The following is a 27,881-nucleotide window of genomic DNA, read 5'->3' on the forward strand; positions in this document are numbered from 1 at the left end:
TTTACTATGACAGTACCGCTCTAGTTATATGGTTAGGCCCCATTAGCACGAGACCTTAAAAAGCGTTGCGTGTGTGACGCAACCATAAGTAAGAGCGAGAAAGCGATATCTCTTTCTCGCTCTTACTTATGACACAAATGGAAACATGTGTATTTGTTCACACGAAGGCGGTAGCGCTTTTTATCAAGCGTTGTTGGATTTTCAACTTTAAGCCGTTGTCTTTAAATCGAATTTAGCGTACGGTCTGATTCAAGCGCTTATACACATATACACATGTTTCCATTTGTGTCATTCAAATGCTTTTTTAACTCGCGTTAAAAAAGCTCTCGTGCGTATGGGGCCTAATATTAATTATAATATAATGTCTGTAAATGCCTCGTAATTGCAATCAACTTATCAATACCTGTCTTTGTAAACGCACCAGGCCAGCAAACGTCACGCTACGGTTCACTACTGTCGACGGGAAACATTTCTTATTTTTTTCTATTTATATCTAAAATTCTTAGTTCTTATTATCCGACCAAATGTGATATTTAATTAAGCACGAGTCTACTGTTAATTTAATAGACTTCACAGTGCAATACGCTCCATTCATGCCAGAATGGAGCAACCAAATAGCATAGTTTTGTGCGACAATCTCATTAAATGGTTGCAGACCTTAAATCTTAAGGCTAAACATGGAAATCCATCAGGTAAAATAGCATAAATATTGTATTGATATAACTGTGTTAGGGTATCGCTATATACACTCTTGTTATCAGTGACACTGCCTACTTTGATAGGGTGACAAGAATGAATAAATGGGATAATGAAAGTGATTGTCTCTTGATTGCTTGATCCACAAACAAGTGTAGGATGTATCAACACTTACATTTAAGCTTGCCTTTAAATCTTAGAGAACATGTTTAGTACAATAACCATTTAGTCTTAGGCCTACCTAAGTAAAGGCCTAGTCATCTTTAGCAGCATAGATTATGAACCAGAAAACAAAATTAACTATTTAATACTCTTTATGTTGTGAACATGGAGCTGTAATAAAATAAATCTGGTAAATTCAGTCTGGGACATTCTAAATACTATTTTTCTATGACTTATCTGATAGATAGTTGGTTTAAAACAATAGAACTTTACCACCCACAGCTTAACCAATGTTCACTCACTATACTGCACTGCATTTCCTACCTTTTGTAATGAAACACTTCACTTAAAAACTTAATACTCATTTATTCCGAAACCAAATTTACTATATACGGGGCTGTGGAAAAATCTTAGCAGCGCGAAGCAGCCAATAGAACAGTGACATCTACTGTGAAACTGGGCAACTCTAAAAACTAAACATTACTACATTCAACAGTCATCAAAGTATTTTTGACAATTGAATAGCTGTTTGGTAATTTCATTGGAATGGCATCCCATTCACTGCAATTGCAATACAAATTTAATGTGCTTAATCTTATTGGAATCTAATGTCACCCTGAATAGAAAATGAATTAGACAACTCTTGTTCTGTTTTGTGAGTTGGGTCGAGAAGCAGTTCAACCACTGCAATTTTTTGTAATAAATGTTATGCACAATTTATCTCAGGCAGTTAGTACAGAAGTTATGTGGTGATTTTCTAGAAGAAGTTGTCTTAATTTTGGGAATAAAACTAATTTATGTACCTACTACGATTTGTCTTACTTAATGTAATACAAAATGGCTACATACAGTCGAGCCTTCAATTAGTCCATAGGTGACCATAATAACTTCTTACAATCAGTTCAAAAATCAAAGAAAGAAAGAAAGGGCTTCAGTTAAATGGTACACCTGTAAAGAATAAATGAAAATAAGTAATGATGCCTTCCACATGCTAAATACCAAAAGTCAATTATTTGTCTTCACATTCTGTCATTCTAATCGCCAATTTCTTGTTATTTGGGTAGTCAAGGTATGACAGGCAACTTTTCTAAATAAACTTACAAAAAAAAAAATGGTTTACCTATAAACAGCGCGCTGCGAAAGTGCATGGCCACTTAATGAAACAATTCCATTTAGAATGTGGCCATGTAATTTTGTAGCTTTCTGTACCTTGCGCTAAGTACATGATTTATTCCCTCTTGCCATTTTTTATTTGTTAACTTTTTACAACAAAAATTGTTTGTGTTGCTTAGAAAAATAATGATTTTTCTCCCACAGAACTCTCAGATGGGGTGGCAATTGCCGAGGCTCTTACACAAGTCGCCCCAGAATATTTCTCTCCATCATGGAATTTCAAAATCAAAACAGATGTGGGTCACAACTGGAGGCTAAAAGTCAGCAATCTGAAAAAGATATTGGAAGGTGTATTTGGTAAGTTGGTGAAAATGAATCAATACATTTTTGTATAAATTGTTTTAGTAAATTAAAACAAAAATATTGATTTGGCTAATCTGCAAAATAATAATGTGCTAGTCGATCAGTGCTAACCTGTTATACTTACTTATGTAATTTTGCATGCAATTAATAGAATATGAAAAAAACAAAATGTGGCACAGCATTGGTTGTTTATAAGGTTGATTTCTAACTAAATTTTATTGGATACAACGCTTTTTGAAACCCAACAAATAAAACAATAAGTACCCTTAATGCTGAAAATTGCATATATAGAAAATGTATAAAATATTTTATTTTAAATATATTTGTGCTTGGAACAGGTTTGTTTCCAATAAAAAATCTATTTAAATATATTACCTATGTAAATGTGGAGTATGTTTAATAGAATTTATTTTGTTATAGATTATCATCAAGATATATTAAATTTGAGCCTGCAAGACTTTTCACGGCCTGATGTAGTAAATATTGCTGAGCATGCAGACCCTTCAGACTTAGGGAGACTATTACAACTTGTTCTTAGTAAGTACTTTAGTTTCATTTCTAAAGCTGAAGCTTAAGACTTATATTGACCGGGATATAGACCGTGATTACCTTTTGTATTATTTGTGAGCTCCCGATATTTCGACGCAGTTACATGCATCATGTTCACGGGTGACTGAAGATAGCGGGTGGGTGTCAAAGTTGTGTAGACAGCGCTCTGTCTACCCTCATTCTTGCGCGTCGGCTGCGTTCACTTTCAACGTTACCAACGGTCGCATTCACACTTGTTGGTCCGGTCGCGTTCACAATCGTTGGTCTGTCCAAACACACTACACTCACGGTGTCACTACGCGTGTTTGATTCGGATATCACTGGTTTTTTACACAAACAAATCACAGGATTCCACACATTTGACAGTTTAAACCCATCTTCACGATTGAGGGTAGACAGAGCGCTGTCTACACAACTTTGACACCCACCCGCTATCTTCAGTCACCCGTGAACATGATGCATGTAACTGCGTCGAAATATCGGGAGCTCACAAATAATACAAAAGGTAATCACGGTCTATATCCCGGTCAATATAAGTCTAGTGAAACTAACCGTGAATCATTCAAAACTCTGAAGCTTAAGCTTGATTCAAATTTAAGTTTGGGCTAGAGTACCAGTATTAAAAAGGCTAGTCATTGGAAATTAGGGTTCTATGGGAACATCACTACATACTGTTCAAAATAGCTGTAGTTATATTATGTGCTTTTCTTACAAGTACATAAGTCTGCATGAGTCATGCAGACTTATGTACTTGTGTAGTCATGCAGCATGACTGATTAAGACAAACAATTAATAGCTAATTGAGGCTTGTAGCGCGTTTATGAATAATGTCAACAAACTCGAATGCATTTGACCCATTCAACGCTCATGTCGAGTTGTCGACATATCGTCGTTGCACCTCTTTGAAGTATTTTTCCGATGTACTGCTTATGCGACTAGCTACGACTTAGTGCTATGAGCGTAGCGTAGCTTAGCAGTGAAATATTTATATGTAAGAATTATTTATATTTAAGAACTGCCTTATCAGTCAATGTCTGATGATTACTGATAACCACTACATTACATTAGTCACGTAATGATAGATATAATATCTATATAAACAATATATTTATTGAGGTTTCATTTATTGACGGCATGCCCGCAGAACAAATGTGCCAATTTCAATTTCTAGGGAGGAAGGGACCACCGTCGCCCTCCGCCATACTTATGTATATGAAGTGATCATCATAGTATTTTTTTATCTTAACTATTCTTAAAAGTTGAGGACATTGGTAAAACAGATCCCCAAAAAGTTGTGTCCAAAATTATTATTTTTGCTGATATAATTAACTAGCTGTGCCCGCGGCTTCGCCTGCGTGGAATTCGGTCTTTGTCAGTAAGCGGCTAATTCACCCCTTCTTGAACCCCATACACACTTTCATCCTTTTTTTAACCCCCTTAGGGGTAAAATTTCTCAAATTTTTATAGCCTATAACTTGGCCGTGGTTTTTTCGACAGATTAGTAAAGTTTGCATTAAAATCCGTTCAGCCGTTTTAATTTGATGCGCGGTCAAATAAACAGACAAACAGATAAGCAGACAAACAGACAAAAATTCTAAAAATTGTTGGAACGTGTTCTGTCATCGATTCTAAGTATCCCCGGCCAATTTTTTTTTAGAATATCTTCCATGTACAGACTTTCGACCCTCTTCCGCTTTATTATATGTATAGATAACCTGAAATTAGGCGTCAGTATCCCTTACTTTCGTGATGTCTCACCTTGCATTTTAAATGCCTAATCTTTATGAAATAACCCCGACTTACTTAGCCTCTATCTATTTATAAGTTATCCGTGGTATTGTACTCTTCTTTATCTATCCTGTAATTTCAACAATATATTTGGCCCATACATCGCCCCTCTTAAAAAAAAAATTTAAACGTGAATGTTATTGTCGTCGGACATACCAATAAGGGACAATGTGTTGGTCCATTGACAAGAATAGACAGTCAATATCAGCACCATAATGTTTAAAGCGGGTCTCTATTGTTTCCCATATAGTTTTAAGTCATAATGTATTGTTTGTCTTGTCCACATTTTCGTTAATCATAATTTAGTTTTTCTCAGAAACGCGTAACTTTTCAGGATTGCCATAAAACAAACCTAACCTAACCTATGTATATAGGATAACCTAAGGAAAATCCTGAAAAGTTAACGGTTTCAGAATTATGACTAATGATAATATGACAATCATTACATTATGACTTTCAATAATTATGTCAAACAAAGGGACCCCGTTTAAAGCATATACATACTTGTAGCTATAGGCAGAGTAGATTCATCCTATCCATCAAGGAAGATTATCTACGTTTTTAACAACAACCCACATAATAACCAACAATTAGCCTCATGCAAGAAGTTTATATTTGAACGAAATATCTTTTATTCGGATGTTTGTTACCGTTATATCATGTTACAAATGCATTTCCGTTTATTTGCTTAATAACTAAAAATAATAAATGAAAAGTACAAAAATTTGCCCGCGGAAAGCTAGTGAGCGAAACGCGCGAAACGTCACATGACGTCACGCGTTCGACAGATTAGGCCTCCTTCTCACGAGCGCTTGAATCTGCCCGCACGCTAAATTCGATTTAAAGACCAAGGCTTAAAGTTGAAAATCCAACAAAGCTTTATAAAAAGCGCTACCGCCATCGTGTGAATAAATAATACACATGTTGCCATTTTTAGGGTTCCGTACCTCAAAAGGAAAAAACGGAACCCTTGCTATGTTTGTCTGTCTGTCCGTCTGTCACAGCCAATTTTCTCCGAAACTACTGGACCAATTAAGTTGAAATTTGGTATACATATGTATGTTTGTGACCTAAAGACGAACATGTAACGTAAACAAATGAATTTTAAACATGGGGGCCACTTTTAGGGGGTAAATGTGAAAATTAAAAAATAAAGTTTTTTTAAACTATATCGTGTTACATATCAAATGAAAGAGCTCATTGTCAGAATCTCAAATATATATTTTTTATAATTTTAGGATATACAATTCAGAAGTTATTCAAGAAAATAGGCAAAAAATAACCATTCCCCCCCCCTTTATCTCCGAAACTACTGGGTCTAAAATTTTGAAAAAAATACACAAAATAGATCTTTACCTACAGGAAAACCTATTAGAAATGTGCAGTCAAGCGTGAGTCGGGCTTAATTACTAAGTTTTTGATCCGACCCCTACGGGTTTTTTAAAGGCATTTCACTCACGTTTCACATAAAAAATAAATTGTTCAAATTGTGTAATGTACGGAACCCTTGGAATGCGAGTCCGACTCGCACTTGGCCGGTCTTTTGTCATTTAAACGATTTTTTAACGCACGTTGAAAAAGCGCTCGTGAGTGTGATGCCTTAGTTCACATGAGTGTCATTAGTATAGCAAACGTCAGTTAGACCGTCCAACGTGTGACGTCATCACGCTCAGTCGAATTCGCGCAAAAAATTATGAGCGTTTCAACCGCTCAAAAATTTTCAACATTTTAAATATTTTTTAATTTTTAATAGACATTTATTTACATACAAGATATATACAGTGGTACTACGTAAACGAAATTAATAACTAGCTTAAATCTAAAATAGGCCCTTGAGGCATTGTACCAAGGATACTGGCGGCATTTCCCCGCTGTATCGCAATGCTGATACGTTGTGCGAGAAAGCCGCCAGCTCTTCGGTCACCAGTTACGTCAACCAGACGTTTCGCGATTTCTGCAAACAACTTATGCGCGCTGGGACCCCATGGACCTAGAGTTTCAACTCCAAATGGAACGAAATGATACTCTCTACCGAGGCTCTTATATTTATTACGTTTTAAAATTTCGGCGCTTTCCGCCGCTCCGCCCGCTTTTACATTAGTCCGTTGGAGGTGGGACGGTGCCAGTGTGTCTACGCAGGTAGCATCCCACACCAACATCCGTCCCAAGCTCCAAGGAACCAAGGACATCCCATCGGGCCTCTTGCCATCATCTCTGATAATGCCAGTCGGCTCAAGAAGAGCGGGTACATTGATGGTGGCAAGAGACCGACGGATTATGTCATTAAGCGACGCATGTCTTGAAAAACGGCCGGCACTTTTTTGACAAGATAATCCATGGTGTCCCAGTCGGTCCACGTCCGTGCCACAAGAGCATATGTGTGGCGTACAAACCGAAACCCCGAGTCGCAAACCAGTCTCCAGTCTAAGGGAGGCCGGATCCAAGAAAGTACCAGTATTAGGCGAAGGATGGGCATGTAGCCAGTAACCCGCTTCCCGGGCTCCGACCGCCAAAAGCCTCGCGCGGTCTGGACCTGTACAGTTGTTTAGGAGAATATTGTAAGTTAAATCACAGTAAACATTATCCCAACTCCTTTGTGAATTTGGGTTGTCTGGAAATTGTTTTCCCGGGCAAGCAATTTTAAAAGCATTTTTGGCGTCCTCAAAGCCCGCAATCTCACAGTTTGTGGGCAAAGCCCTTAAAATATTTCCTATGAGACCAGACGTGCTATGAGTGGACGCCAAAAAGGCTGGGGAAGCCACACTGGAAATTTTGCGAATTCCTAAACCTCCAAACCGAATAGGGAGGGACGCTTAAGACCAGGAAGGCTCACTTAGCTGAATGTTTAGAATCGTCTCTAAACTAATTTTGATCAAATCATGTAAAGGCGACAATAAATTTTGATGTTTCCAAAAATAAGATAATGTGAAGGTTTACAAAAGCATTTTTATTTTTTCCGGTGTTCAAACGATATAAATTATGATTACAATAATTAAAAAAATCATGCATGCCTAATTGATAGACTTTATCTCGTTGCCATAAGGTATAAAAATGTTCAATTAATTGCGTCAAGGATGGTACATTTGTAACATTTTTTTATATGACAAAAGTATAGGAAGTATGTTGTTAAATTCGTGAGTGTTAAATAAACATACGTAGTAAACCTGACTTCCAGAATTAATTTTTGTACACAGGGCCTCTGGCAGGATTTAGCCAACGCGCAGCGAGAATTAAATTTCATATGTTCACGAGGCTAACTTATAGTTTTCTGCTTCATTATCATCTCATTTTCACCCCTGTTGCACTTAGGGATTAGTCCTTGTTTATTTTGGTAATGTTACTTTTGTATTTCATCCACTAGGTTGTGCCGTGAACTGCGATAAAAAAGAAGAATACATCACCAGGATAATGGAGCTGGAACTCTCTTGTCAGCGGTCGATCATGCAAGCTATACAGGTATTTATTCATTTCTTTCCACATCCCAATAGGCCTGTTGAAAGTTTGGGAAGTGCCATAGCTCTCTTGCGTTCATTCTGTTATAAAATAGCATATCAATTATTTCCTTATATGACTACAAGCCTAACCAAGCCAAGAGGCTAGGCTCCTTGACGCATTAGCTGTGCGTGACAATCGTTGATAAAAAAGCCTATCGAAACTCAAATAATGTATTGACATAGTCACGTTACATTTTAGATTTGCGGCGACTTAAATAGGTTTGCTGAAACCAGGGTACTTGCCCAGTATTGCATCGAATTACCTCGCCCCGCGACAGCAGATTGACGCCCTTTTGCCGACCGCTCAGTACTGTTTTTAAGCAACTTACTCACACAATGACGCATGCCGCGTGTACACGTGCCGTTCACACATAGAAACGCAAGTGATTTTTGATGTATAGCGTGTCCGCCCTTGGTCAGTGCTTAGACATACTATACTAAGGGTTAATGACGAATATCTTAGCGGCTCAAACAAGATTATAGTAGGACCAAGCTAACTATGCATGGCATTTGCAATGACAAAGTGTAGCAATGTCATCATTGATGTCAAATTTCTATAAACATCTGAAATATTTATAATGCCATCTCCTCACTGATTAATTCAAATCGTTGCAAAATTAGTTTAGATGGACTCTAGGTATTCTTCTCCTCATATATAATTTTCTCCTCATCAACTCAAACAAGAATATATTATGTACTTTGCTGTTACAAAACAGTGAGCAAAATACGAGTCACGTAATGGAAAGCGCTACAAATTAATCCAGAAATGTAATTAATTTGTCGGCCATTACATAAATGTAGTTTACGATAAAGATAATGAATGAACATACGATTAAGTCAACACAAAGCTCAGATTAAATAATACAAGAACCGATTTGCCGCTCTCAACTCAATGAGGTTTAAACGGGTCTATATTGTTTCCCATAAAGTTTTAAGTCATAATTTATTGTTGGTCCACATTTTCCTTAGTCATAATTTGGTTTTTCTCAGAAACGCGTAACTTTTCAGGATTGCCATAAAACAAACCTAACCTAATCTATCTATAGGAGAACCTTAATAAAATCCTGAAAAGTTAACGGTTTCAGAATTATGACTACTGATAATCTGACAATATGTCAAACAAAGGGACCCCGGTTTAAACATTACAGTTTATACTGGTTCCAGACTGGAAGCAAAAGTGACAGAATTCTCTGTAGTCTATGATTAGTTTCTGTTTATTTGGCATAATCTAATTGCATGCTTTGTTTTTAAACGATTACAGTGCCATTTGCGTTAAAGTTTATCTCCATTGGTATTGCTGATTATTGTTATTCTACTAGTTTGCTACTAAACATCACAGACGTTGAGAGCATAAAGTACGATTCTTATTACTGTGAAACATACACGACAACAACGACACGCAGTAACGCGTACTCAAGTGTCATATCTGCGTGTTATATCGAAATCTGTGGCCAAAGTAAAAGAAACAAGGGGAAGCCCCACATAAAAAGTACTCATTGCGGTTTTTCACAAAATAGCAATCAGCGGTTAATCTAGACTTAAATTTGAACGTGAAAGTGTAAACCGCTAATTGTAAATAAACTGGGTTAATTAGTGTAACAGCAAACAACCATTTTCTGTGTACATATATAATATAACATAGAAATGGATTTCCAGAGATAATTGTACAGTCAGCTGCAGAAATAGTTGACCTTCCCGTAAACAATTCTTCTTCTTCTATGCAGGAGAGTTGGGGTTCAACTATTTTTTTAATGATATAGGAGACAAACAAGCAGACGAATCGACTCATGGTAAGCAATGCCCATGGACACCTGCAACTGCAGAGGGGTTGCAAGTGCGTTGCCTACTTTTAAGATGGGAGTACGCTCTCTTCTTGATGGTTTGAAGGTCGTATCGGTCCGGAAGTACCGCGGGCGACAGTTCATTACACAGTTGCAGCAGATGTAAGCAGCTGACTGTACCTATGTAAAGAAACTTATTCTACTTATATCTACTATTCACACCTATTGTCAGTTCCATTGTTCACTGAGTTGGATTTTTATTGTAAGGTTCCACAATTATCACTATCTAATCCATAATAACGTTAAATTCACCTCTTATCAAAACAATTATATCGAACCATTTTATGGAACTAAATTGGGCAATTAGAGAAAAACCGGAATAACAATGCTTTCAGCAGTATGGCTTTTTGGAATGATGAAGTGTTTCCTCAATTACAATTTAAGAAGCACTCAAGTTGTGTAACGTAACGTAAATTTAATCAGTAATTAGCTGTATGCACCTGATATGCAGCTGAGCATGTGATATAACTGTATCATGGTTTACTTTAAGTACCTTATTATACTAATTCATTCTTACCTGATCTGAACGGTCTGAACACATGATGCTTCTGTGCGGCGACGATATCATAACATTCGCGTGAGTTTTACTGTTCTAACGTCAGGTTTTTACATATTGCCAGTGATAATGTACCAAATTCATTCACTGTTGATGTCGTCTGTATTATGTATTGTTGGAGTTAGTATGTACAGAGTGTAATTTTAAAAAGTTGTTCAAAATGAACCCATCGTTTAGACAAAAGGGAAAGTTTATTTAATGCCTCGACGGCGACGCCCTGATATACTAGACTTATTCGTTTATAAATACTGGTGTTTTACTATATTCAAAATTACGCCTTGAGGAGCCTCCTATGAAGGAGCCCGGAAAGGAAAATGGAGACACATTGAAATATTAGGATTATGACTGCTGATCCGCATGTAAACCGATCTCCTGAATCTTCCACACTGTATGTAGAATGTAGGTCGAATGCGTGAACGTGTGTGGCATTTTGTTTCAATCAATTGCTTCAGTAGTTTTCAGCATGGTATGGCATTGTTGTTCATTCACATTTGGCCAACAGCGACGCTCACACGACCCCGCTTCAGTCCATATAGCCGCTATTTCGCGTCACGTCCGTGAATCGTTTATGCAACCTGTTATGTGCTGTAGTTCCGATCGTTAGAACGTAGGCAATCGAACGATTTGGTGTATCAGTATAATTGTGTTCTCCGATTTCGTGTAATTATTCTGAAAAACTTGTAACTTTGTTAGTTCCGTTTTATCAAAATCGCTAGCAATATTTAAAAATGTGGATTATTGGATGTCAATTTTAATTCCTCACACATTACACAAGCACAAATAATGCGTAAAAATGCTCTGTTTACATATCTCAAGGTTTTACTGTTAAACTTTGCTTGAACGTTCGATTCGTCTGCGCTCGCTAAGCAGTTACAATAGTTATACCGTAATTTAGTGCACTCGATCATTTCACGCGTCATAATACTCATAATCGTATTACATATGGGGGCGACTTTACAACATGATGTCCGATGCGTTGTTATAATATTGCTCAAGCGCGCTTTCGACGCTTGCATTTTTATACGGCTAAGAAACTGTATATTTTAGTTACGCTTATTTTATGTCCTTGGATCATGAGTTGAGTGCGAGCGTTTGGATGCGACGGGCGCGTCGCGTGTGTTACAATGGTGGTTGTAGTACAGATTAAGCCTAGCAGGTGAGTTCGGGCAATATAAGTGAAGCCAGTGTAATCCAGCCAGCATTGTACCTTTTAGTCGAATAGTCTCTCATAAGTGCGACAGAGATGTAGATATTTGTGTTTGGGTGTAACTATCGATAGTGATGTGAAATGTTTGTGTTTAGGAATTGGAGACGTTGACGCTGGGTGGAAGAGGGGCGCCGCACGCGGACGCGTCGGAGCCGGACACGGATATGCGGGAGGTGCTCGCCCAGCGGTGCCATGAACTTGACACGCAGGTTGGTTTGTTTACTTGTTGTTTTTAAAAGTGACGTCCTTATGCTAGTTGTTAATAAGGTCGATTTTGTACTAGTAGCGCCTTATTTATGCTCAAATGATGGACGGGCTTTGTATTGAAACGTTATAATCCAATTTAAGGTAGCTGAAAAAAGATGGTTTTTGCTTTTATAAATAACTCATGGTCAAAAACATTAAATATTATAACAAACATATAATTACAAACATTAAAAACTACTAACTGTAGTAGTCATTGTAGAAGTTACGTGTATATAAATAATAGTTCAGGTGCGGCGTCAGGTATGATAGTTAATCCGGATCAAAATGGCTCGCGTTTTCTTACAGTTTACGTAATTGACTATCAGGCCGTAATCGCCATAATATTCACGCTTAATAAAAACATTTAATACTGCGATATAAACATATACTTCTCATGACATAACAACATTTGTTAGATTCTCGAAAGCAACTCTAATGAATTAGAAAAATTTACAGCGCAATATTGATGTAGAGTCCGTACGGCCAAAAAGCCGCCCCCACACAATCGAAGTTTCGCTCTCGTTTTCAAACTGCATGCTTAAATTACATGGAACTTGGCATGAACATTTACGTAAGATATATCTAAATATGTCTGGTACTAGCTTTCGTTGCTAAAAATTGTTAAGTATACAAAGAAAATAGAGCAAGGTGAGATGTTTTGTACGTAAAAATTGTAAAACTCGCTCTAATTTCTTTGTATTACAATTTCTAGCAACGAAAACTGGTGTCAGACAGATGTATGTTACTTGAATGTTCATGTCAATTTTATTATTTTAAAATGAGAGCGTAACTTCGATTGTATGGCGGCCGCTACGTTCGTGTGACTCTTAAGAGTCATAATACTGTCACTGAAAAGAGCGCCAACTCGGTGCAAACTAAGCGTGGTCAAAGTCTAGTTACGTTTGTTCCTCCGAGAATTTGTCTTGTCTGTCTGAGCAACGCTTGATCGCCCAGATTCGTAATGCAATATTGTTTTATGCATGTGTTCTCGATAGCCATACTGTCTGTTGCTGCAAACTAACACACAACCATGAATCGCGTGACAGTATGTCGTCGAGCAATAGATTATATTTTCTAAACTTTCGTTAGTCAATCTGTTGACCATGTAGTTTCTAACTACGTTTATCTATAGAGCGTGGTCATTTAAATTCTTTGCTTAGTATATTCATTGTAATTTGGGGACTTGTACATGTATTTGCATTAATTTAGTCATTGTAGTTTAAAACTTAGACTAATTGTGTAGACGAATATCATTAGCCCAAATCCACTAAATTTGTAACACTAATACTATGTTTATTCTATTTTAAAACAATTTAAAACTAGTAGCTCTGTGAGCTGTAGACCTCACAATAAGCTTCATTAGCTAGAAAAATTAAAAAAAAAAAAACTTCGTTAAGCCATTTTCACAGCAGACTCACAATGGTGAAAGTGGCACTACAGTTTTTTATGCCAATTTCCACCATTTTGAAAATTGACCAATAAATGAAACGACAGAAAAATGTTATCTAACTCCCGAATCAGCCACAAAATTTTACGAGTTTCGGTTTAGAAATACGACCTGGATACGATCATCCGAACATACGAAAGCATTTTTGCCGAAGCTGAAACGGAGACCTTCGCTGACGCTCGGTCAGTTATAGTAAGGGAATGCTACCGGGACTGCATTTGTATGAGTCCCGGTAATGCCCGGTTCCGGGACTGACTTTGTATAGAAAACCAGTGCAGAGCACACTCTTATTATGGTGAAGCTAATTGATACAGCGAGTGTTATTAGTGCGTAAATGAAATAATAATGGGGTCTTTAAATGTTCCATAGAATCCCCATGTATATTTACGCCCTGTGAGTACAGACGTTGTAACTTGTAATAATATATTTCAATTACTGAACCTGAGGTTATAATTTTCCGAACAACAAGTTGTTTACGAATAAACATATTTAATTACTAGCTGTTGCCCGCGATTTCTATGTTGTTTGAGCATAGCACATTGTATACTATTACTTATTCTGTGACATTGTGCAGCAAAAGATAGCAGTAGGGTTCATAGTTTGTTAATAATTTTACAATGTATGACATTTGTCTGTCACAACGTATGAAGTGTCAAGCCCCCTTTTGAGTTATGTTATATAAAAAAAGAAGAATTTTCGAAACAGCTGAGTTTATATATTCTTGTATTCCAATATAATGCCTTTTACGAAATTCAAAGCATCTCATTTAAAAAATATTTTCAACCCCATTTTAATTATTCAAAAACGCTAAAATCTTTTTTCTTATTTTCTAATATTATGATTTTCTCCACTTGTGAATGATTTTGGTAACAACATCAATAAATTTATATCGAAACATTGAGTCAATCAAAGTGTTCTCCGAAAATAAGGGACTTAGGTCATAGTCCATGCGTTGGCTTTAAGTTAAAACTATTCGTTGGCAGGTAAAAATCCTCCAAGAAGAGAAGATGACGCTACTAAGCGAGGTAGCGCGGCTGACTGCGGCGAGGCAGAACGAGAGGCCCGAGGACGATGACGCCGAACTCGACGAGGCAGGCGCTTCCCTTGGACCTGCACACGCGGGAACATTACGATATAGGTGCGTGTATAAACCTCTCGCTTCCCGCCGACCCCATATCGGTCAGCAAAGGGAAACGAAATTGAATTCTAAGTTTAAAACGTAAAAGTCATCATTAGGATGGCAAATTTAAATCCCTGGGAGTTTGAACCTTGCTGAAGCTACTACTTTTGCAGCTGTCACTATATTGCCGCAGTACGATCCGGATACGAACATGCCACAATGGGAAAGGTGTAAACACTAACTGTTCATTCCGCTGCTCCTGATCTACTGCTCGCAGTTATGAACGTTTGACTGTCGTCTGAAAAACCACAGCGCAAAATAAAAACGCTTTTTTACAGTAATATGCGGGCGCAGTTAGACGCGTTGAAGGACGAATTGGACAAAGTGGAACTACAGAGAGATGACCAGCGTGCGAGAGCCGACGCGTTCGAGCGAGAGTTAGCACTTATGAAACTAAGGAATGAAGAGTTGCAAGTAAGTATCTATCCTAGCTTTTTTAAAAATGATTAATAAATGATTATTGATTCATTGATTGATCCACAGCTACCTTTTGCACCACCAATGACTCCCTTCTATGTTGGCTAAATCGTTAATGGAAGTCTTCAATCTGAGCCTGCATGGTTTATGTTATTCTGATCCAAATTAAATATCAATTCATTTAGATTACCGCTTTATCCAGTTTGTCGTGCACACATTTAGTTTCACATTAGCTTTAAACTAGAAATGGACCGAATATTCGGTAATCATGCGGTATTCCGGCATATTCGTCAAGTTTTCCAATGTTCGTATTCGGTCGAATTATTCGGTTAGTGCCGAATATTAGGCATTTATTTTTTATTATGTTTGTCTTGATGCAACACTGTATAGCTCCTCCAGGACTTTAACAAGTATTGTCTTCCATTTCTGATGTTGACTTCCTTGATATAATTGATCAATGTTTTATTTTCAGATAGCAGCATCAGAGAACGTAACGCTAAAAGATGAGGTAGACGCTTTAAGAGAGACGGCTGCGAAAGCGGCCACTCTAGAAGCCACCGTGGCTTCGTATAAGAAGAGGATGGAGGAACATGTTGATTTGAGAAGACAGGTAATTAATTATTCTTGTTAGCTTGTCATTTGTTTTTTTTTTATTCGAATACCGCAAAGCTAAAAGGAATGCTATGCTATATTTTTATGTAAATATATATTTCCTTTTTTATTGTGGGACGTACCACATTATTACCATCTATAAATTGTAAATACAGATGTCAATCACAATGAAAAAATCAACGATGATCAAACTGGCCAACATGGGACTCGAACCCACATCCTTGGATTGCCGGTCCAATGCGTTACCAATTCCTCCAGCTGACCATTTAGTCATTGCAAATGTGAACAACGTCACTAGCGACATCTGCATTTTAAGTTTTACAACGTTTGACCGACTCTGGACATGCGTTCAAGTTCCAAGTTGTCCGTTGATCATCCTTGATTTTTTCATTGTGACTGACATATTTTGAACTTTGTATGATGTTATTGATGTTAATAAAGTTTGTCATGTTTGTTTTGTAGGTGAAACTACTCGAGCGAGCGAACACAGAGCACGTACAACGAGCGATAGAACACGAACAGGCGGCCACGCGAGCGAATGCGTTACGCGCTAAACTAGACATTTATAAAAAACAGGTTAGTACCTTAGTTCTAATGGGTGATGAGCATCGATACATTTCTAAAAAACTATTGATTTGGTAGATCACTCTTTGACCTACAAAATAGGTGTAGGTATTTCACCGCAACGATAGGTACGTCTTCTATCTTAGGGACGGCCTCTAGTCTGGGATGCCACATGCGTTGACACCCTCGCGCCGTCCCACCTTCCGGGCACCATCAGTAATGCTGGTCGTGCCGCGTCCATGGCAGAAGACCTCAAACGCCGCAAATATGCCACCCTTGGCAGCAGTTATATTTTTGAGGCGTTTGGGGTCGAAACGCTGGGGCCGTGGGGGCCAAGCGCGCGCCGGGTATACAAAGAGATAGCGGCGCGCCTTATAGACGCCACAAGGGACCAGAAGGCTGGCCAGTATTTTGCTCAACGCATTAGCATTGCCATTCAACGTGGCAATGCAGCCAGCCTTCTGGGCACACTGCCCATCGGCAGTGACTTGGAGGACGTGTTTTATTTATAGGGCCTTTATTTTAAGTTTATTTATACCTAGTTTGTATTATTATTTTTAAGCCTATTTGTATTTGTATATAGCTTTGTTTTTATAGATTAACTAGTTTGTAGATAAACACGTTTGATTTTATAATAAATTACATTTGAAATAACAAATCTTAGACATGAAACTGTTATACCTCCATATGCAATTTAAATTATTCCTGTTTTAAGGGACATACATTACATATCCTTTTATTAAACTACATAACAATGCGTATTTTTGTTTCATATATTATATAAAAATTATAGTATAATTATATAACAAAAAGTTTCGCATAAATATAAATATAGAATACTACCACTGAAACAAAATCGAAATAATATAAGAAACCATTATACAGCCGGTCTGCTGTCCATAGGATATCACATATGCGTCATTTTGATAATTTTTCAGGTTATAGATTTAAATGAGAAACTAGACGCTGAAATGACGAAAGCGGACAAACTGGAGATAGAGAACAAAAAACTGTCTAGCCGAGCAGATTTCCTGCAGCGCGAGCGAGACAAACTAGTGTGCGACAGGGACGCACTGAAGGAAACGGTGGAGGACCTCACCCACTATACTATAACTGCAGGTACGATTTTTATTGTACTAATAGGTATCGACCTTATACGCTTGCCCTTACACAGGGAACGCAAACCGGTTTTTATTAGTATGAAATTTCCGTTAATAGCTGGTTTTCCATACAATTAAAAACCGGTTTGCATTCCCTAGCTGCTTGCCTGTAGGGTGAGCAAGCCAAACTACTAATGTATTGACCGTGAACGGACCTCTCACTAATTAGTGTTCTAATATTGACCTTATATGCTCACGGATAAGATCCAAAATTATAAAAGCAAAAAGCTCTTCAATCGAGCAGCCTTCCTGCAGCCTCAGTCCCAGCCCAAATCGTGAGGGAATGTACAAAAAATGAGCAGAGAAGTCTACTTTTATGCAAAAAAAAAAACGTACAAACGAACGCCCATTTGTCACTCTGTGCGTTTCTTTTACTCTCACTTTCGCCCAGTTACAACTTCAGGCGTTTATATTTATTTATCGTATGGCATTTACAGTTACTGGATTTAAATTGCGTAGGTGTTTATATATCCTACTGGTACAGTTAAGGCATTAACTATCGACACGGACAAAGTGGCAAAAATATGTACACGCGATCTTATTGCCCATGCATTTAGGTAGTTCATTCAGACCAAGCTAAGTTGACAGCGATTTTGATAGCACAGACTGTACAAGTGTTATTTTAAACGTCAAACTTCTTGAAATTATGACGTTTACGTACATATTTTTGGTACTTTGTCCGTGTCGACTTTTTAATACCTTAACTGCACCTAAATTCGGATACTGGCCGCGACTGGAGTAAAATAAAATGGGTTTTAAGTTAATTTGATAATTTTCAGGGGCTAGCGAAGACAACGTATCGCAGGAGCTGATCCCGACAGAGATGAAGGATAAGCTGATCCGGCTCGAACATGAGAACAAACTGTTACGGCAGAACCAGGGTGCGCAGGCCGACCAAGGTTCTGTACAGGTAAGTTCCTCTTAAAACTTATGAACGCATTGATTTTGCGATAGTCATCATTAGACCAAAAAAGCTGGCGGCTAACAAAAGACTAGTATTAAAAGTAATCTGCGTTGGAAATCGATCGATCGATAACTGAGAGTCCAAGTGCGCTCTAAACACGAACGTGTTTGTCGTCAGTATTAAAAAGTGACTGCTATTTTTAACTTCTTACTTAATGGTCCGATTGCGTTCAACGTTGATATCGGACTGTAATACTACCCCACCAGGCCCACTACGCATAGGTAACAACAATATATACCATCGAAACTATTCAATTGTTTACCGTTTTCTCGCGCAAGAAAATCCGAGTTCAAACTGGTGTTCCAATGTTGTTTTATACCTGGTGGGGCAGATTGGGGAGAATGCACCACTGTGACTTGTCGCGCGTGATTACATAAAGGCTACCAAAATTTGTGACTAAGTGTAACTCATACTGAATTGAACTTTTTGGCGTTCTAACAAGATGTCATATTCCCCAGGCTTTGCTAGAAGACTACGCAGCGCGGTTAGAGAAACAACGCGCGTTACACAGAGAGCAGAACCAACGCATCATGCAGCTCGAGGCTGCTCTAGAGGCCGCCCCGGCGAGGGACCCGCGCCTCGCTACCGCCATGGAGGACAGTCAGCGGAAATGTAAGGGTTATTTAGTAGTAAGGTTGACACAAGTTTGTGTACAATCCTTCGGCCAACATACGCTGAGCCCTTCTCACGTCTACTAACCCCGAAAATAACACTGACAAGCTTTGGCCAAAGAATTTGTCCGGCAAGGTTTGCGCTGGTCGATGCTCAAGTCTGCAGACGACTGATCCTTTTGTTAGTCCGGCTCATTTCTCTAAAAAATTCAACAGTCCATCCAATCCGGAAAAATCATTAACCTGGGCATGCAAATAGCTTATGTAAGTAAGCTTACAAATCGGACTATGTCTTCTGATTTGGATCGATACTACGATCCTCACATCCGTTGTCTTCCGACAAAGTCACACAAACGCATGCATTGGTGCAAAAGCGTTACTAACCGATGCTATATGTATCAAACAAAAAACATACTGACAAGAAAAGTGCGTTCGTGGTACGCGTTACTATATTACAAAACAATAGAAAGGTATGCAGAAAGTTGCGTATGCGATGGCTATAGTACATTACTACAGAGGCTGGGAATGAAGGGGTTGCCAGCCGAGAGCATGTAGACGGCCGAACGTAGTGAGGCCGGATAGTTATGAGACCGACGACCCTTTTTTCACGCCGATGTATGTATAGTGCTTTTCTCAAACATGCAATGAAATAAATAAAGAAATCTCCACGAAAAAAAAGTTTTATTTCTAAAGAAACTAAAAGTAAACTAGGCAAAAAATATAACTACCACCTATAGGATAGACCGAGGCGAATCGAATCACAGGGCGAATCAGATCAGACGAATAATCTGTTAATATTTAAACTATTTCTTACGACTGACGTCGCAGGCTAAGAGAAGAAACGTACGGTGATATTTTAGTGTGCTCACATCAATGCAATATTTCAGATATCAACGGATTTGTCGTGATCAGATTCGCCTCGGTCTACCCTACCTATCTTTATTACACGTGTCGTATATTTTACACATGTAGTTTTAAATTTATTACACAAATTATCAATATATATATTTATGTATCTTTAATTTTTACGCCTTGCATCTTGTCTGACTGTCGTTTAAGCCACATAACTAAGTTAACATAGTTTTTTATGTTGATATTATGTTTCACATACGCATAGGGTATAAAATTGACTTATGCATCCATATACTTCGCCTTTGATTTTGGCGGCAGCAAGTTATCTTTAGTCAATTCTGCTTCCGCTCTCAATTTCGTAGAAGTACAAATAATATTAATTTTATATTTTCGTCGGAACTCATATTAAATAACACAATCAATAACGCACAATAAATCCAATAAAATAGAATGACAGAATTAGAGATGGTCAACTCGGTTTGCCAACCCGGTTCAAACCGAGTTAGGCCCAACTCGGGCCGACCCGGTTTGTTAGTTCGCCAACCCGATTCGAACGAGCAGACGGAACGCAACCGATCCAAAACGATTAAAAAAATACCTACGCGTGTTTGAGTAGACACATTTTTACCGCTAATATTTAAATGAAATATTTTAAATGTGTATTTGCTTAGTTTAATTTGCAATTCACATTTATTGGAATTTGTTAATAGTAGGGAATATTTCGCGCCACTACCACAATCTGAGGGTCTATCGAGAAACAAGAAAATCGAAATTTTGTTATCTAACATCTCTGTCACTCTTGCACGTTCGAGCGATAAAGAGGCAGATAGCGTAATTTCGGATTGGCGTTTCCCAGTAGAGGTCCTCTGTAAACAAACCGCCTAGATGCATCAATGTCATATTTTATTATCTCTGAAAACTTGTCAAAAACCTGTTAAAGGTCAGTATGTATAAGTTACTCTATCTATGGTTTACTAAAAAGGCTAGTGCTGCACTCTGGTGGCAGAACGTTGCAGTAATATCCAATATATGTTATTTATTATGTAAATGTAAATTTTATACAAATAGAACTGCAAAATATAGCAAAATGTTTATTGTTTTTTTTAATAGCCATAGTGGCAGAATGTCATAACGAACCAAAAAGAAAATATGTATTTCTTACAGTTTTTTTTTATGGCTGAATGCAATAATGCTGTGTCACAAATATATGTGAAATGGAAACTAGGCCTGCAATTGTGTATAAAATTTCATAAAATACCTCTCGTCTAGCTGAACTAGAACATGCTATGCTATGAAATATTGATATTTCTTTAGACAGCTAGAATCGTGTTAAATTAAACGTTTCAAAAAATTTAATTTTTGTATGGTGAAATTTTTAGTGATGAAATCCACCCTTGTATCTGTTCCAGCATTACAAGTAGAAGAGTTACAAGGCTCTCTAGCAGAAGAGCGGCGGCGCGCCGGGAAACTACAAGAGGCGCTCGCGGCGAGAGATGCCGAGCTCGTGGCCACCGAGGACAAGTACAAGAGATGCGTCGAGAAGGCCAAGGAGGTCATCAAGTCGCTAGACCCCAGAGCTGCGGGTAACTTCACACCCATGCACTAGCTGAACATTTATTATCATTTTTGATTTCATGTAGAATCATAATTTTCGACACATTTCGACTAAAAATGTAAAAGGTTGCAAACTTTTTCCAATTGTGACTTTACGTGGAACTTCTCAAATCCTTATATAAATTTGTAGCACGACTTCTTCAATTCAATTTGTATTTGACAACGCTCGAATATACCACACAAAACTCAATGAGAAATACTCCATTCCCCACTCCGCGTGTCTTATACATTGACTTTAAAATGATTGGAGTCGGCTTACTGTCGAGTGCTCTAACTCTGCTATTTTAGTTTATTTTATTTCATTTCATTTATTCAGTCACAATTTACATTGTATATGAATATAAACTATAATTAAAATTAAAACTTAAATAATATCATGCAACTATACAACTATTTTACACGACTTAAGAATATTTACAGATGTTTATTTATTATAGCGTTGCCGTCGCTGTCGGACATGACGTTGGGCTACGCGCGCGGCGCGGGCGCCGGAGCGGCTAGAGGCGATGCTACGCCCAACAATAACCGACACGAGTCAGTATACATAACACATACACATCACTACAAGTATAGTATGAATTTTCTCAAATGAACTTTAATTTTAGAAGAAGAAGTTTAGCGGCCACCAATGCTACCGCTACTGACGGAACGGGAACAAACTCGTTTAAAAAGAAAATTTACCGTCCTATTTATATGGTTCAAATTTATGTAACAGGTCATTTTGAGGTCACACACGGGCAACCGATGAAACCGATTGTCCTTCATTACCCAAACTCGTTATCTCAGAATGAGCTGTTACATAAATTTGAACCTTAATACTAACACGATAGTTGCTTTTTAACGGCATGGTTGCTTTAGCACGCGCTCGCCTCTCCACAAAAGAAACAAAGGCTTTCGTTTAACGGATGAGGGTCTGAGGCCTAAAAATCATTTGAGAAAATTTTAGCTCTATTCGTAAAACGTAATCCAGATTTCTTTACATGTGTATCAGATTCAGAGAGATGTAACCATTTGTGATATTATTGCACTATTCCGGCTGTCATGATTCGTCGATAGACAGACATAAGTGTCGCACGTCTTACCACCTAGAGCGCTCGCCACACGCACCGCGTCTTCCAACGATATCTCCGTATTGATACCAGTACAACCTCCACAGATGGAGCGGCGGCGGCGGCAGCTCGGAGGCGCGCGGCAGCACGGAGCAGCGGCTGCTGACGTCGGCCTGGTACCAGCTGGGCGCGCGCTGCCACCGCGACGCCGTGGAGACGCGCTTCGCGTTGCTGGCCGCCGGACACTCCTTCCTGGCGCGGCAGCGGCGACAACCCGCCCACCCCCACCCGCACCCCCGCGCCCGAGCGGGACCCCCCGCCATGCCCTGACACCCCGCGGTGCACTACGACAAGCTCCGCGCCAGGATACGGGAGACGTAGGCGCGTCGCATGTGAGAGGGTATGTGCCGTTACATTTACTGCCCCGCGACGCGTTAGAGGCGCGCTTCGCCCTGCCGTCGGCCAGTCCCGCATCGCACCCCCGCGCCCCATCATGATAAACTGCAGGGTATGTCTCGTTTGTTCTATAGTGCGGTATTCCTCGGTCGATGCTATTTGTCTTACGTTTACCCATTATAAAGGTTTTTAACAAAAACTGCGTCGACTAAACTGTTTTTATATGCCGGATGCTATAATGACGATTCGATTAACTATTTTACTAGCCCATCGTCACCATACACATGTACGAATACTCGTACTTTTGTACCATTTTTGTACCAAAATTATATATCGGTTTGACTCATTGGGGCAACCTAATCGTCATTTTATGGAAATAATAACAAGGTTTAGGTACCGTGTAACATTATGATAAATATTAAAAACATAACTTACTCTTTGAGTCTTACAATTGTGGCTTACTATAATTACAAATCAAATTTCTCCTAATTAATGTAAATAACGGGAAGTATCCCGAAAAAAAGTGAACTGAGTGCATTTATGATTAGATAAAATTTGGCACTAACGGACGGCGCTGGCCTGCCGGTGTCTTAGTAAAATGTGACAAAAGAAAAACTTCTAGATGGGTGCAAATACATTTTAAATAAAATTTAGATTATTGTAAATTATCTGATTATCTTCTTAACCTCGTAATTTACTCGTTTTCACGAAAATCTTAATTAAGTTCAGCAAAGCTAGCGTCAATATATCTTAGCGTCAGAACGTATCTTCTAAGTATGCTTACAATTATAACTTGATACAACAGAAACACTAACTAGAACCACAGGGCGGACACGCTATACATCAAAAATCACTTGCGTCTCTGTGTGAGTAAGTTGATTAAAAACAGTACTGAGCGGTCGGCAAAAGGTCGTCAATCTGCTGCCGCGGGGTGAAGTAATTCGAATCGGAGCGGGGCGGTGGCCGTTCTGTATGATAATACTATTACTTATTCTGTGTTAGAACTTCAGTGAATAGTCTAAAAACTAAACGGAATTTCAAACTGAAAACGAACACAAATACGAGGTTCAGATGAGATCGATCCAAAAGTAGTTGAGGTAGATATACCGATCTATTTTTTTATTAGTGTAAACTCGTTTAAGGTGTAGACAGACAGATGTAGTGCGTAACCTTTACCCATCGTATTTTCACGAAAACGTACGAACGTGTCGTTATTTCAGACAATCGCACTACAAAAGGTGAGACTACTGAGGTTGACTGAAGTAGCATGACACATACGAATGTTCCCGAGAAAATACGATAGAAATCAATACTGCACTACATCTGTACAATGGTACATAAATGCTAGCACATGTATCTAGATTAGCTAGATTCGCAATTAATTGAGCTAACAGTTGCGTCGTTGGAAATCTAGATGGGCGAATTTCAGTATGAAGTTGGTCGCTTTTTGAGAACATTAAAGGGGCCCACTGACTATCAGTCCGCCGAACAACTGACAGGCCGACATCGTCCGGCTGACTGATAGTCAGTGGGCCCCTTTATACACATTTTTATCTGTCAATTTATATTCGCTCCGTGCCTTGAAGGAATTAGTAATGGAGACGCCTTCATGTCGTTTCCCCTCTGCCAAAAACACTGGAGCAATCTTCAGACCATTTTACAAAAACTACTCCATTCATCAATTATTGACAGTCTTGCGATCGTATTCCGCGCGTGACGAGCTCCGTCAAAATACCTGCATATGCTGTTTATGGGTGTAAAAAGCGATCAAATACATCAAGTATACAAAAGGATGGAATATCATTTGACAGTTTAATACATTTTTGCTTATAGCATATTACAACATAATATTAATACATCAAACGCTTTCCAGGAAACAAGGCATCTAGAACCGATTACAAAATCAGTTTGAAAAAAATCGCATACTTCTTCTTCTTCTTTTAAAATTATGGCTTCAGCCCAGTGGGACTATTTCGCCAGTATCAAGGTATTGAGAGGTTTACAAACGACAAAAATTGTACGGTTGTACAAGACAGTGTACGGTGATTTGTTAGCTCTTGTAAATCGATAGCTAGTCTTTACAAGAAGCACGTGGACTACCGGCCGTTGACTCCAAGATGGTGGTTAAACGCGCTTCAAAATTAATTCTCCATTCACTGCACACTACCACATTAGTTTACTGTATAATAAGCTATCGATATTACACTTTAAACAATATTAATAAGCAAAAAACAAAGTAATTAATCACGATGCTAACTATCAAGATGGCGCTCGAACCGGAAGTCAATCGCATACAATTCGTATTTGATTTTGACTGATCAGTCTGACATCTCACTAATCTCATCTTAACTATTCCACGAGTACCAAGTGGCGCTGTCTATGACGTCTAGAAAATTATATCGATACGAACAATCCAGACACTTGGAAGCCCTATTAATCGGTTCGATTACGCCTACATCGATAGTGTGAAATTAGCTACATGCAAGAATTTATTTTTATTTTTGGATTCATAATTTATATCGTTTGAACACCGGAAATGATAAAAATACTTTTGTAAACCTTAACATTATTTTATTAAAAAATATTTAAAATGTTGAAAATTTTTGAGCGGTTGAAACGCTCATAATTTTTGGCGCGAATTCGACAGAGCGTGATGACGTCACACGTTGGGCGGCCCAACTGACGTTTGCTACTAATGACACTAATCTGTCGAACGCGTGACGTCACGTGGCGTTTCGCTCGCTAGCTTTTCGCGGGCAAATTTTTGTACTTTTTATTTATAATTTTAAGTAATTAAATGGTAATTTAAAAACGGAAATGCATTTGTAACATGATATCACGGTAACAAACATCCGAATAAAACATATTTCGTTCAAATATAAACTTCATGCATGAGGCTAATTGTGTCCGCATATAGTTTTTACAGCATTAGTGTGCTAATGTTAGGAAAGATGTAGCGATGCGTACTCCATTACTTATTCCTTCAAGCTCCGTGCGTGACTAGTGGGCGTCGCCCTAGTGGGTGTGAGACATATTGCTTATTTGACAGTTGGCGGCTGCCAAATAGCAAGAAGTTGTCGTCGCATGAAAATTCATATTTTCACTACATTGTGCGTTCGTTTGTATTTCTCCACCACCAACTTTGCACGTAGCTAATACAAGCTAACCTAAACGTATTATTCATACATTAATAGATGCAAAAATGCTATCTAATCCCTAAACAATAACCTTGTTTCGGTATAATTAAACTTACGTTAGCTGTGCTAACATTGTAGGTAGGTAAATTAACCCTTCGTATGCCTTTGTCCCCTTGATTTGAGGCCTTTGCCCAGCAGTGGGACAGATAGGCTAAGGAAAATAAAACCTTTGTATAAAATTGCAACATTCCTTGAAACTGTAAATTACAGTCCAAATTGTGTGATACGTATACGGGACAAGGCATACGAAAGGTTAAGTTTAAAAAGGCCAATTGATAAGTAGTGCGTCAAAACTCGTAGCCACTTTCGTTAGACTACGTTTTGTAGACGCAAATTTAACGTTATGTATTATGTTTAACAAGCATTTATAAATTTGATTACCACAACTACCAGAAGAGATAGTAGGGGTTGTACTGCTTTATAACTTTTATAAGATAGATAGTTTTTTTCATCTTTATGTGCTCTGTTATAGTTACGCACACATGTCCTGGCAGTATATTCATACACTTAACTAGGGTTGTAATGGCTTGTTATGTTAAAATCACCGACAAATAATATGAAAATTTCAATTAATAATTTGCCGCTTACTGAAAACAGCCTCACTTCTCCATTGTTTTTGTTTAAAGTATTATTAAGGTTTATTTAATGCTCAACCATTGTTAAAGTTAAGCAATGTATTAATACAGGATTCTTTGCAGTTTTCTTATAAGGTTCCTTATTGATTTTTGAACAAATTTAACCTAAGAGTTTATTTATGACTAGATGACCCGGCGAACTTCGTTTCACCTATATCTATCAACTTTTGTTCGCAGTCTTATTTTTTTCTTTCATAAGAACCTTCTCCTCACAATAACGCATAACAAAAAAAAAGAACTAGCGAAATTGGTCCACCCGTTCACGCGTGATGCCGTGACCAAGTGAAATAGGGATTGATTTTTATATAATATAGATGTTATATGAAGCCTAAGCAACTTGACATAAAACATGTATTTTCTTATTACAAAGTATATTAAGTAACCAGTGATCCATTTATCAAATTTGGCACGGCAATAAGACTATTTAATATCATCAGCATCACACCTAAAGCCAATTATTATTATCTACCTTTATAATATAGATATTTATGTGATAATTTCAATGTTATTATAAGAAATGTCAAATTGACGTAACATCGCAGTAGGTCTAATATTGACAGTGTACCTTTAGTGTAGATTATTTTTTAGTTTATTTATTATGCAATATTCAATATTTAAGGTGCAGTTAACAAATTGTTTATATGTGACGTTTTCAACCAAAAGGTACCACATTGTCGCTTGTTGATAAGGTTGATTTCTAATTGAAGCTATATGGAAATAGCTTGTCAGTAACAAGCGACAATAAGTACCCTTTTGGTTGAAAATGGCACATATGTATAACTTTACGTTGTATAAGTGAAATGTGATTAATTGTTGGAAAGACAATATACATTATATTATTCAGTTTTCAGATGATAATATATAACTTTTTCCTAACGCCGTGTTTTCATTTTGCCGTTACGGGTAGCCGAGTTATCTTATTGGGACTTTCTCTGCTCGCAGAACAAATAATGTCCATTTAGTCTTCCTCCAGCCGAGACATAGATTAAATGCAATTTATATTAAACCTAAATTATCGAGCCATGGCTACTTTTTAGGGTTCCGTACCCAAAGGGTTAAAACGGGATCCTATTACTAAGACTCCGCTGTCCGTCTGTCCGTCTGTCTGTCTGTCTGTCACCAGGCTGTATCTCATGAACCGTGACAGCTAGACAGTTGAAATTTTCAC

The 27,881-nt window shown here is 38.1% G+C and overlaps 1 protein-coding gene across 1 annotated transcript; it reads left to right on the forward strand.

Annotated features, from left to right (window-relative positions):
- The first annotated feature begins 415 nt into the window (after positions 1-415).
- LOC134755722 (protein hook-like) lies at positions 416-27,589 on the forward strand. Its single transcript, XM_063692267.1, has 15 exons — positions 416-692; positions 2,176-2,328; positions 2,755-2,871; positions 8,033-8,127; positions 11,865-11,978; positions 14,446-14,600; positions 14,921-15,056; positions 15,532-15,669; positions 16,134-16,247; positions 17,174-17,354; positions 18,175-18,305; positions 18,818-18,971; positions 21,232-21,405; positions 21,874-21,970; positions 22,593-27,589. Exons 1-15 carry the CDS (start codon positions 602-604, stop codon positions 22,813-22,815), a joined length of 2,073 nt encoding a protein of 690 aa, XP_063548337.1. The 5' UTR covers positions 416-601; the 3' UTR covers positions 22,816-27,589.
- The last annotated feature ends 292 nt before the right edge of the window (positions 27,590-27,881 follow it).

The sequence above is a fragment of the Cydia strobilella genome, chromosome 3 (genome assembly GCF_947568885.1).
Source record: "Cydia strobilella chromosome 3, ilCydStro3.1, whole genome shotgun sequence".
NCBI lineage: Eukaryota > Metazoa > Arthropoda > Insecta > Lepidoptera > Tortricidae > Cydia > Cydia strobilella.

What these genes read in the sequence shown, in the direction of transcription:
- LOC134755722 (XM_063692267.1), top strand. Translation starts at nt 602, where the DNA reads ATGGAGCAACCAAATAGCATAGTTTTGTGCGACAATCTCATTAAATGG. An exon ending in TAAGGAATGAAGAGTTGCAA is followed by an intron (nt 15,057 to 15,531) that starts GTAAGTATCTAT and finishes TTTTATTTTCAG; the next exon opens with ATAGCAGCATCAGAGAACGT. An exon ending in CCCAACAATAACCGACACGA is followed by an intron (nt 21,971 to 22,592) that starts GTCAGTATACAT and finishes CAACCTCCACAG; the next exon opens with ATGGAGCGGCGGCGGCGGCA.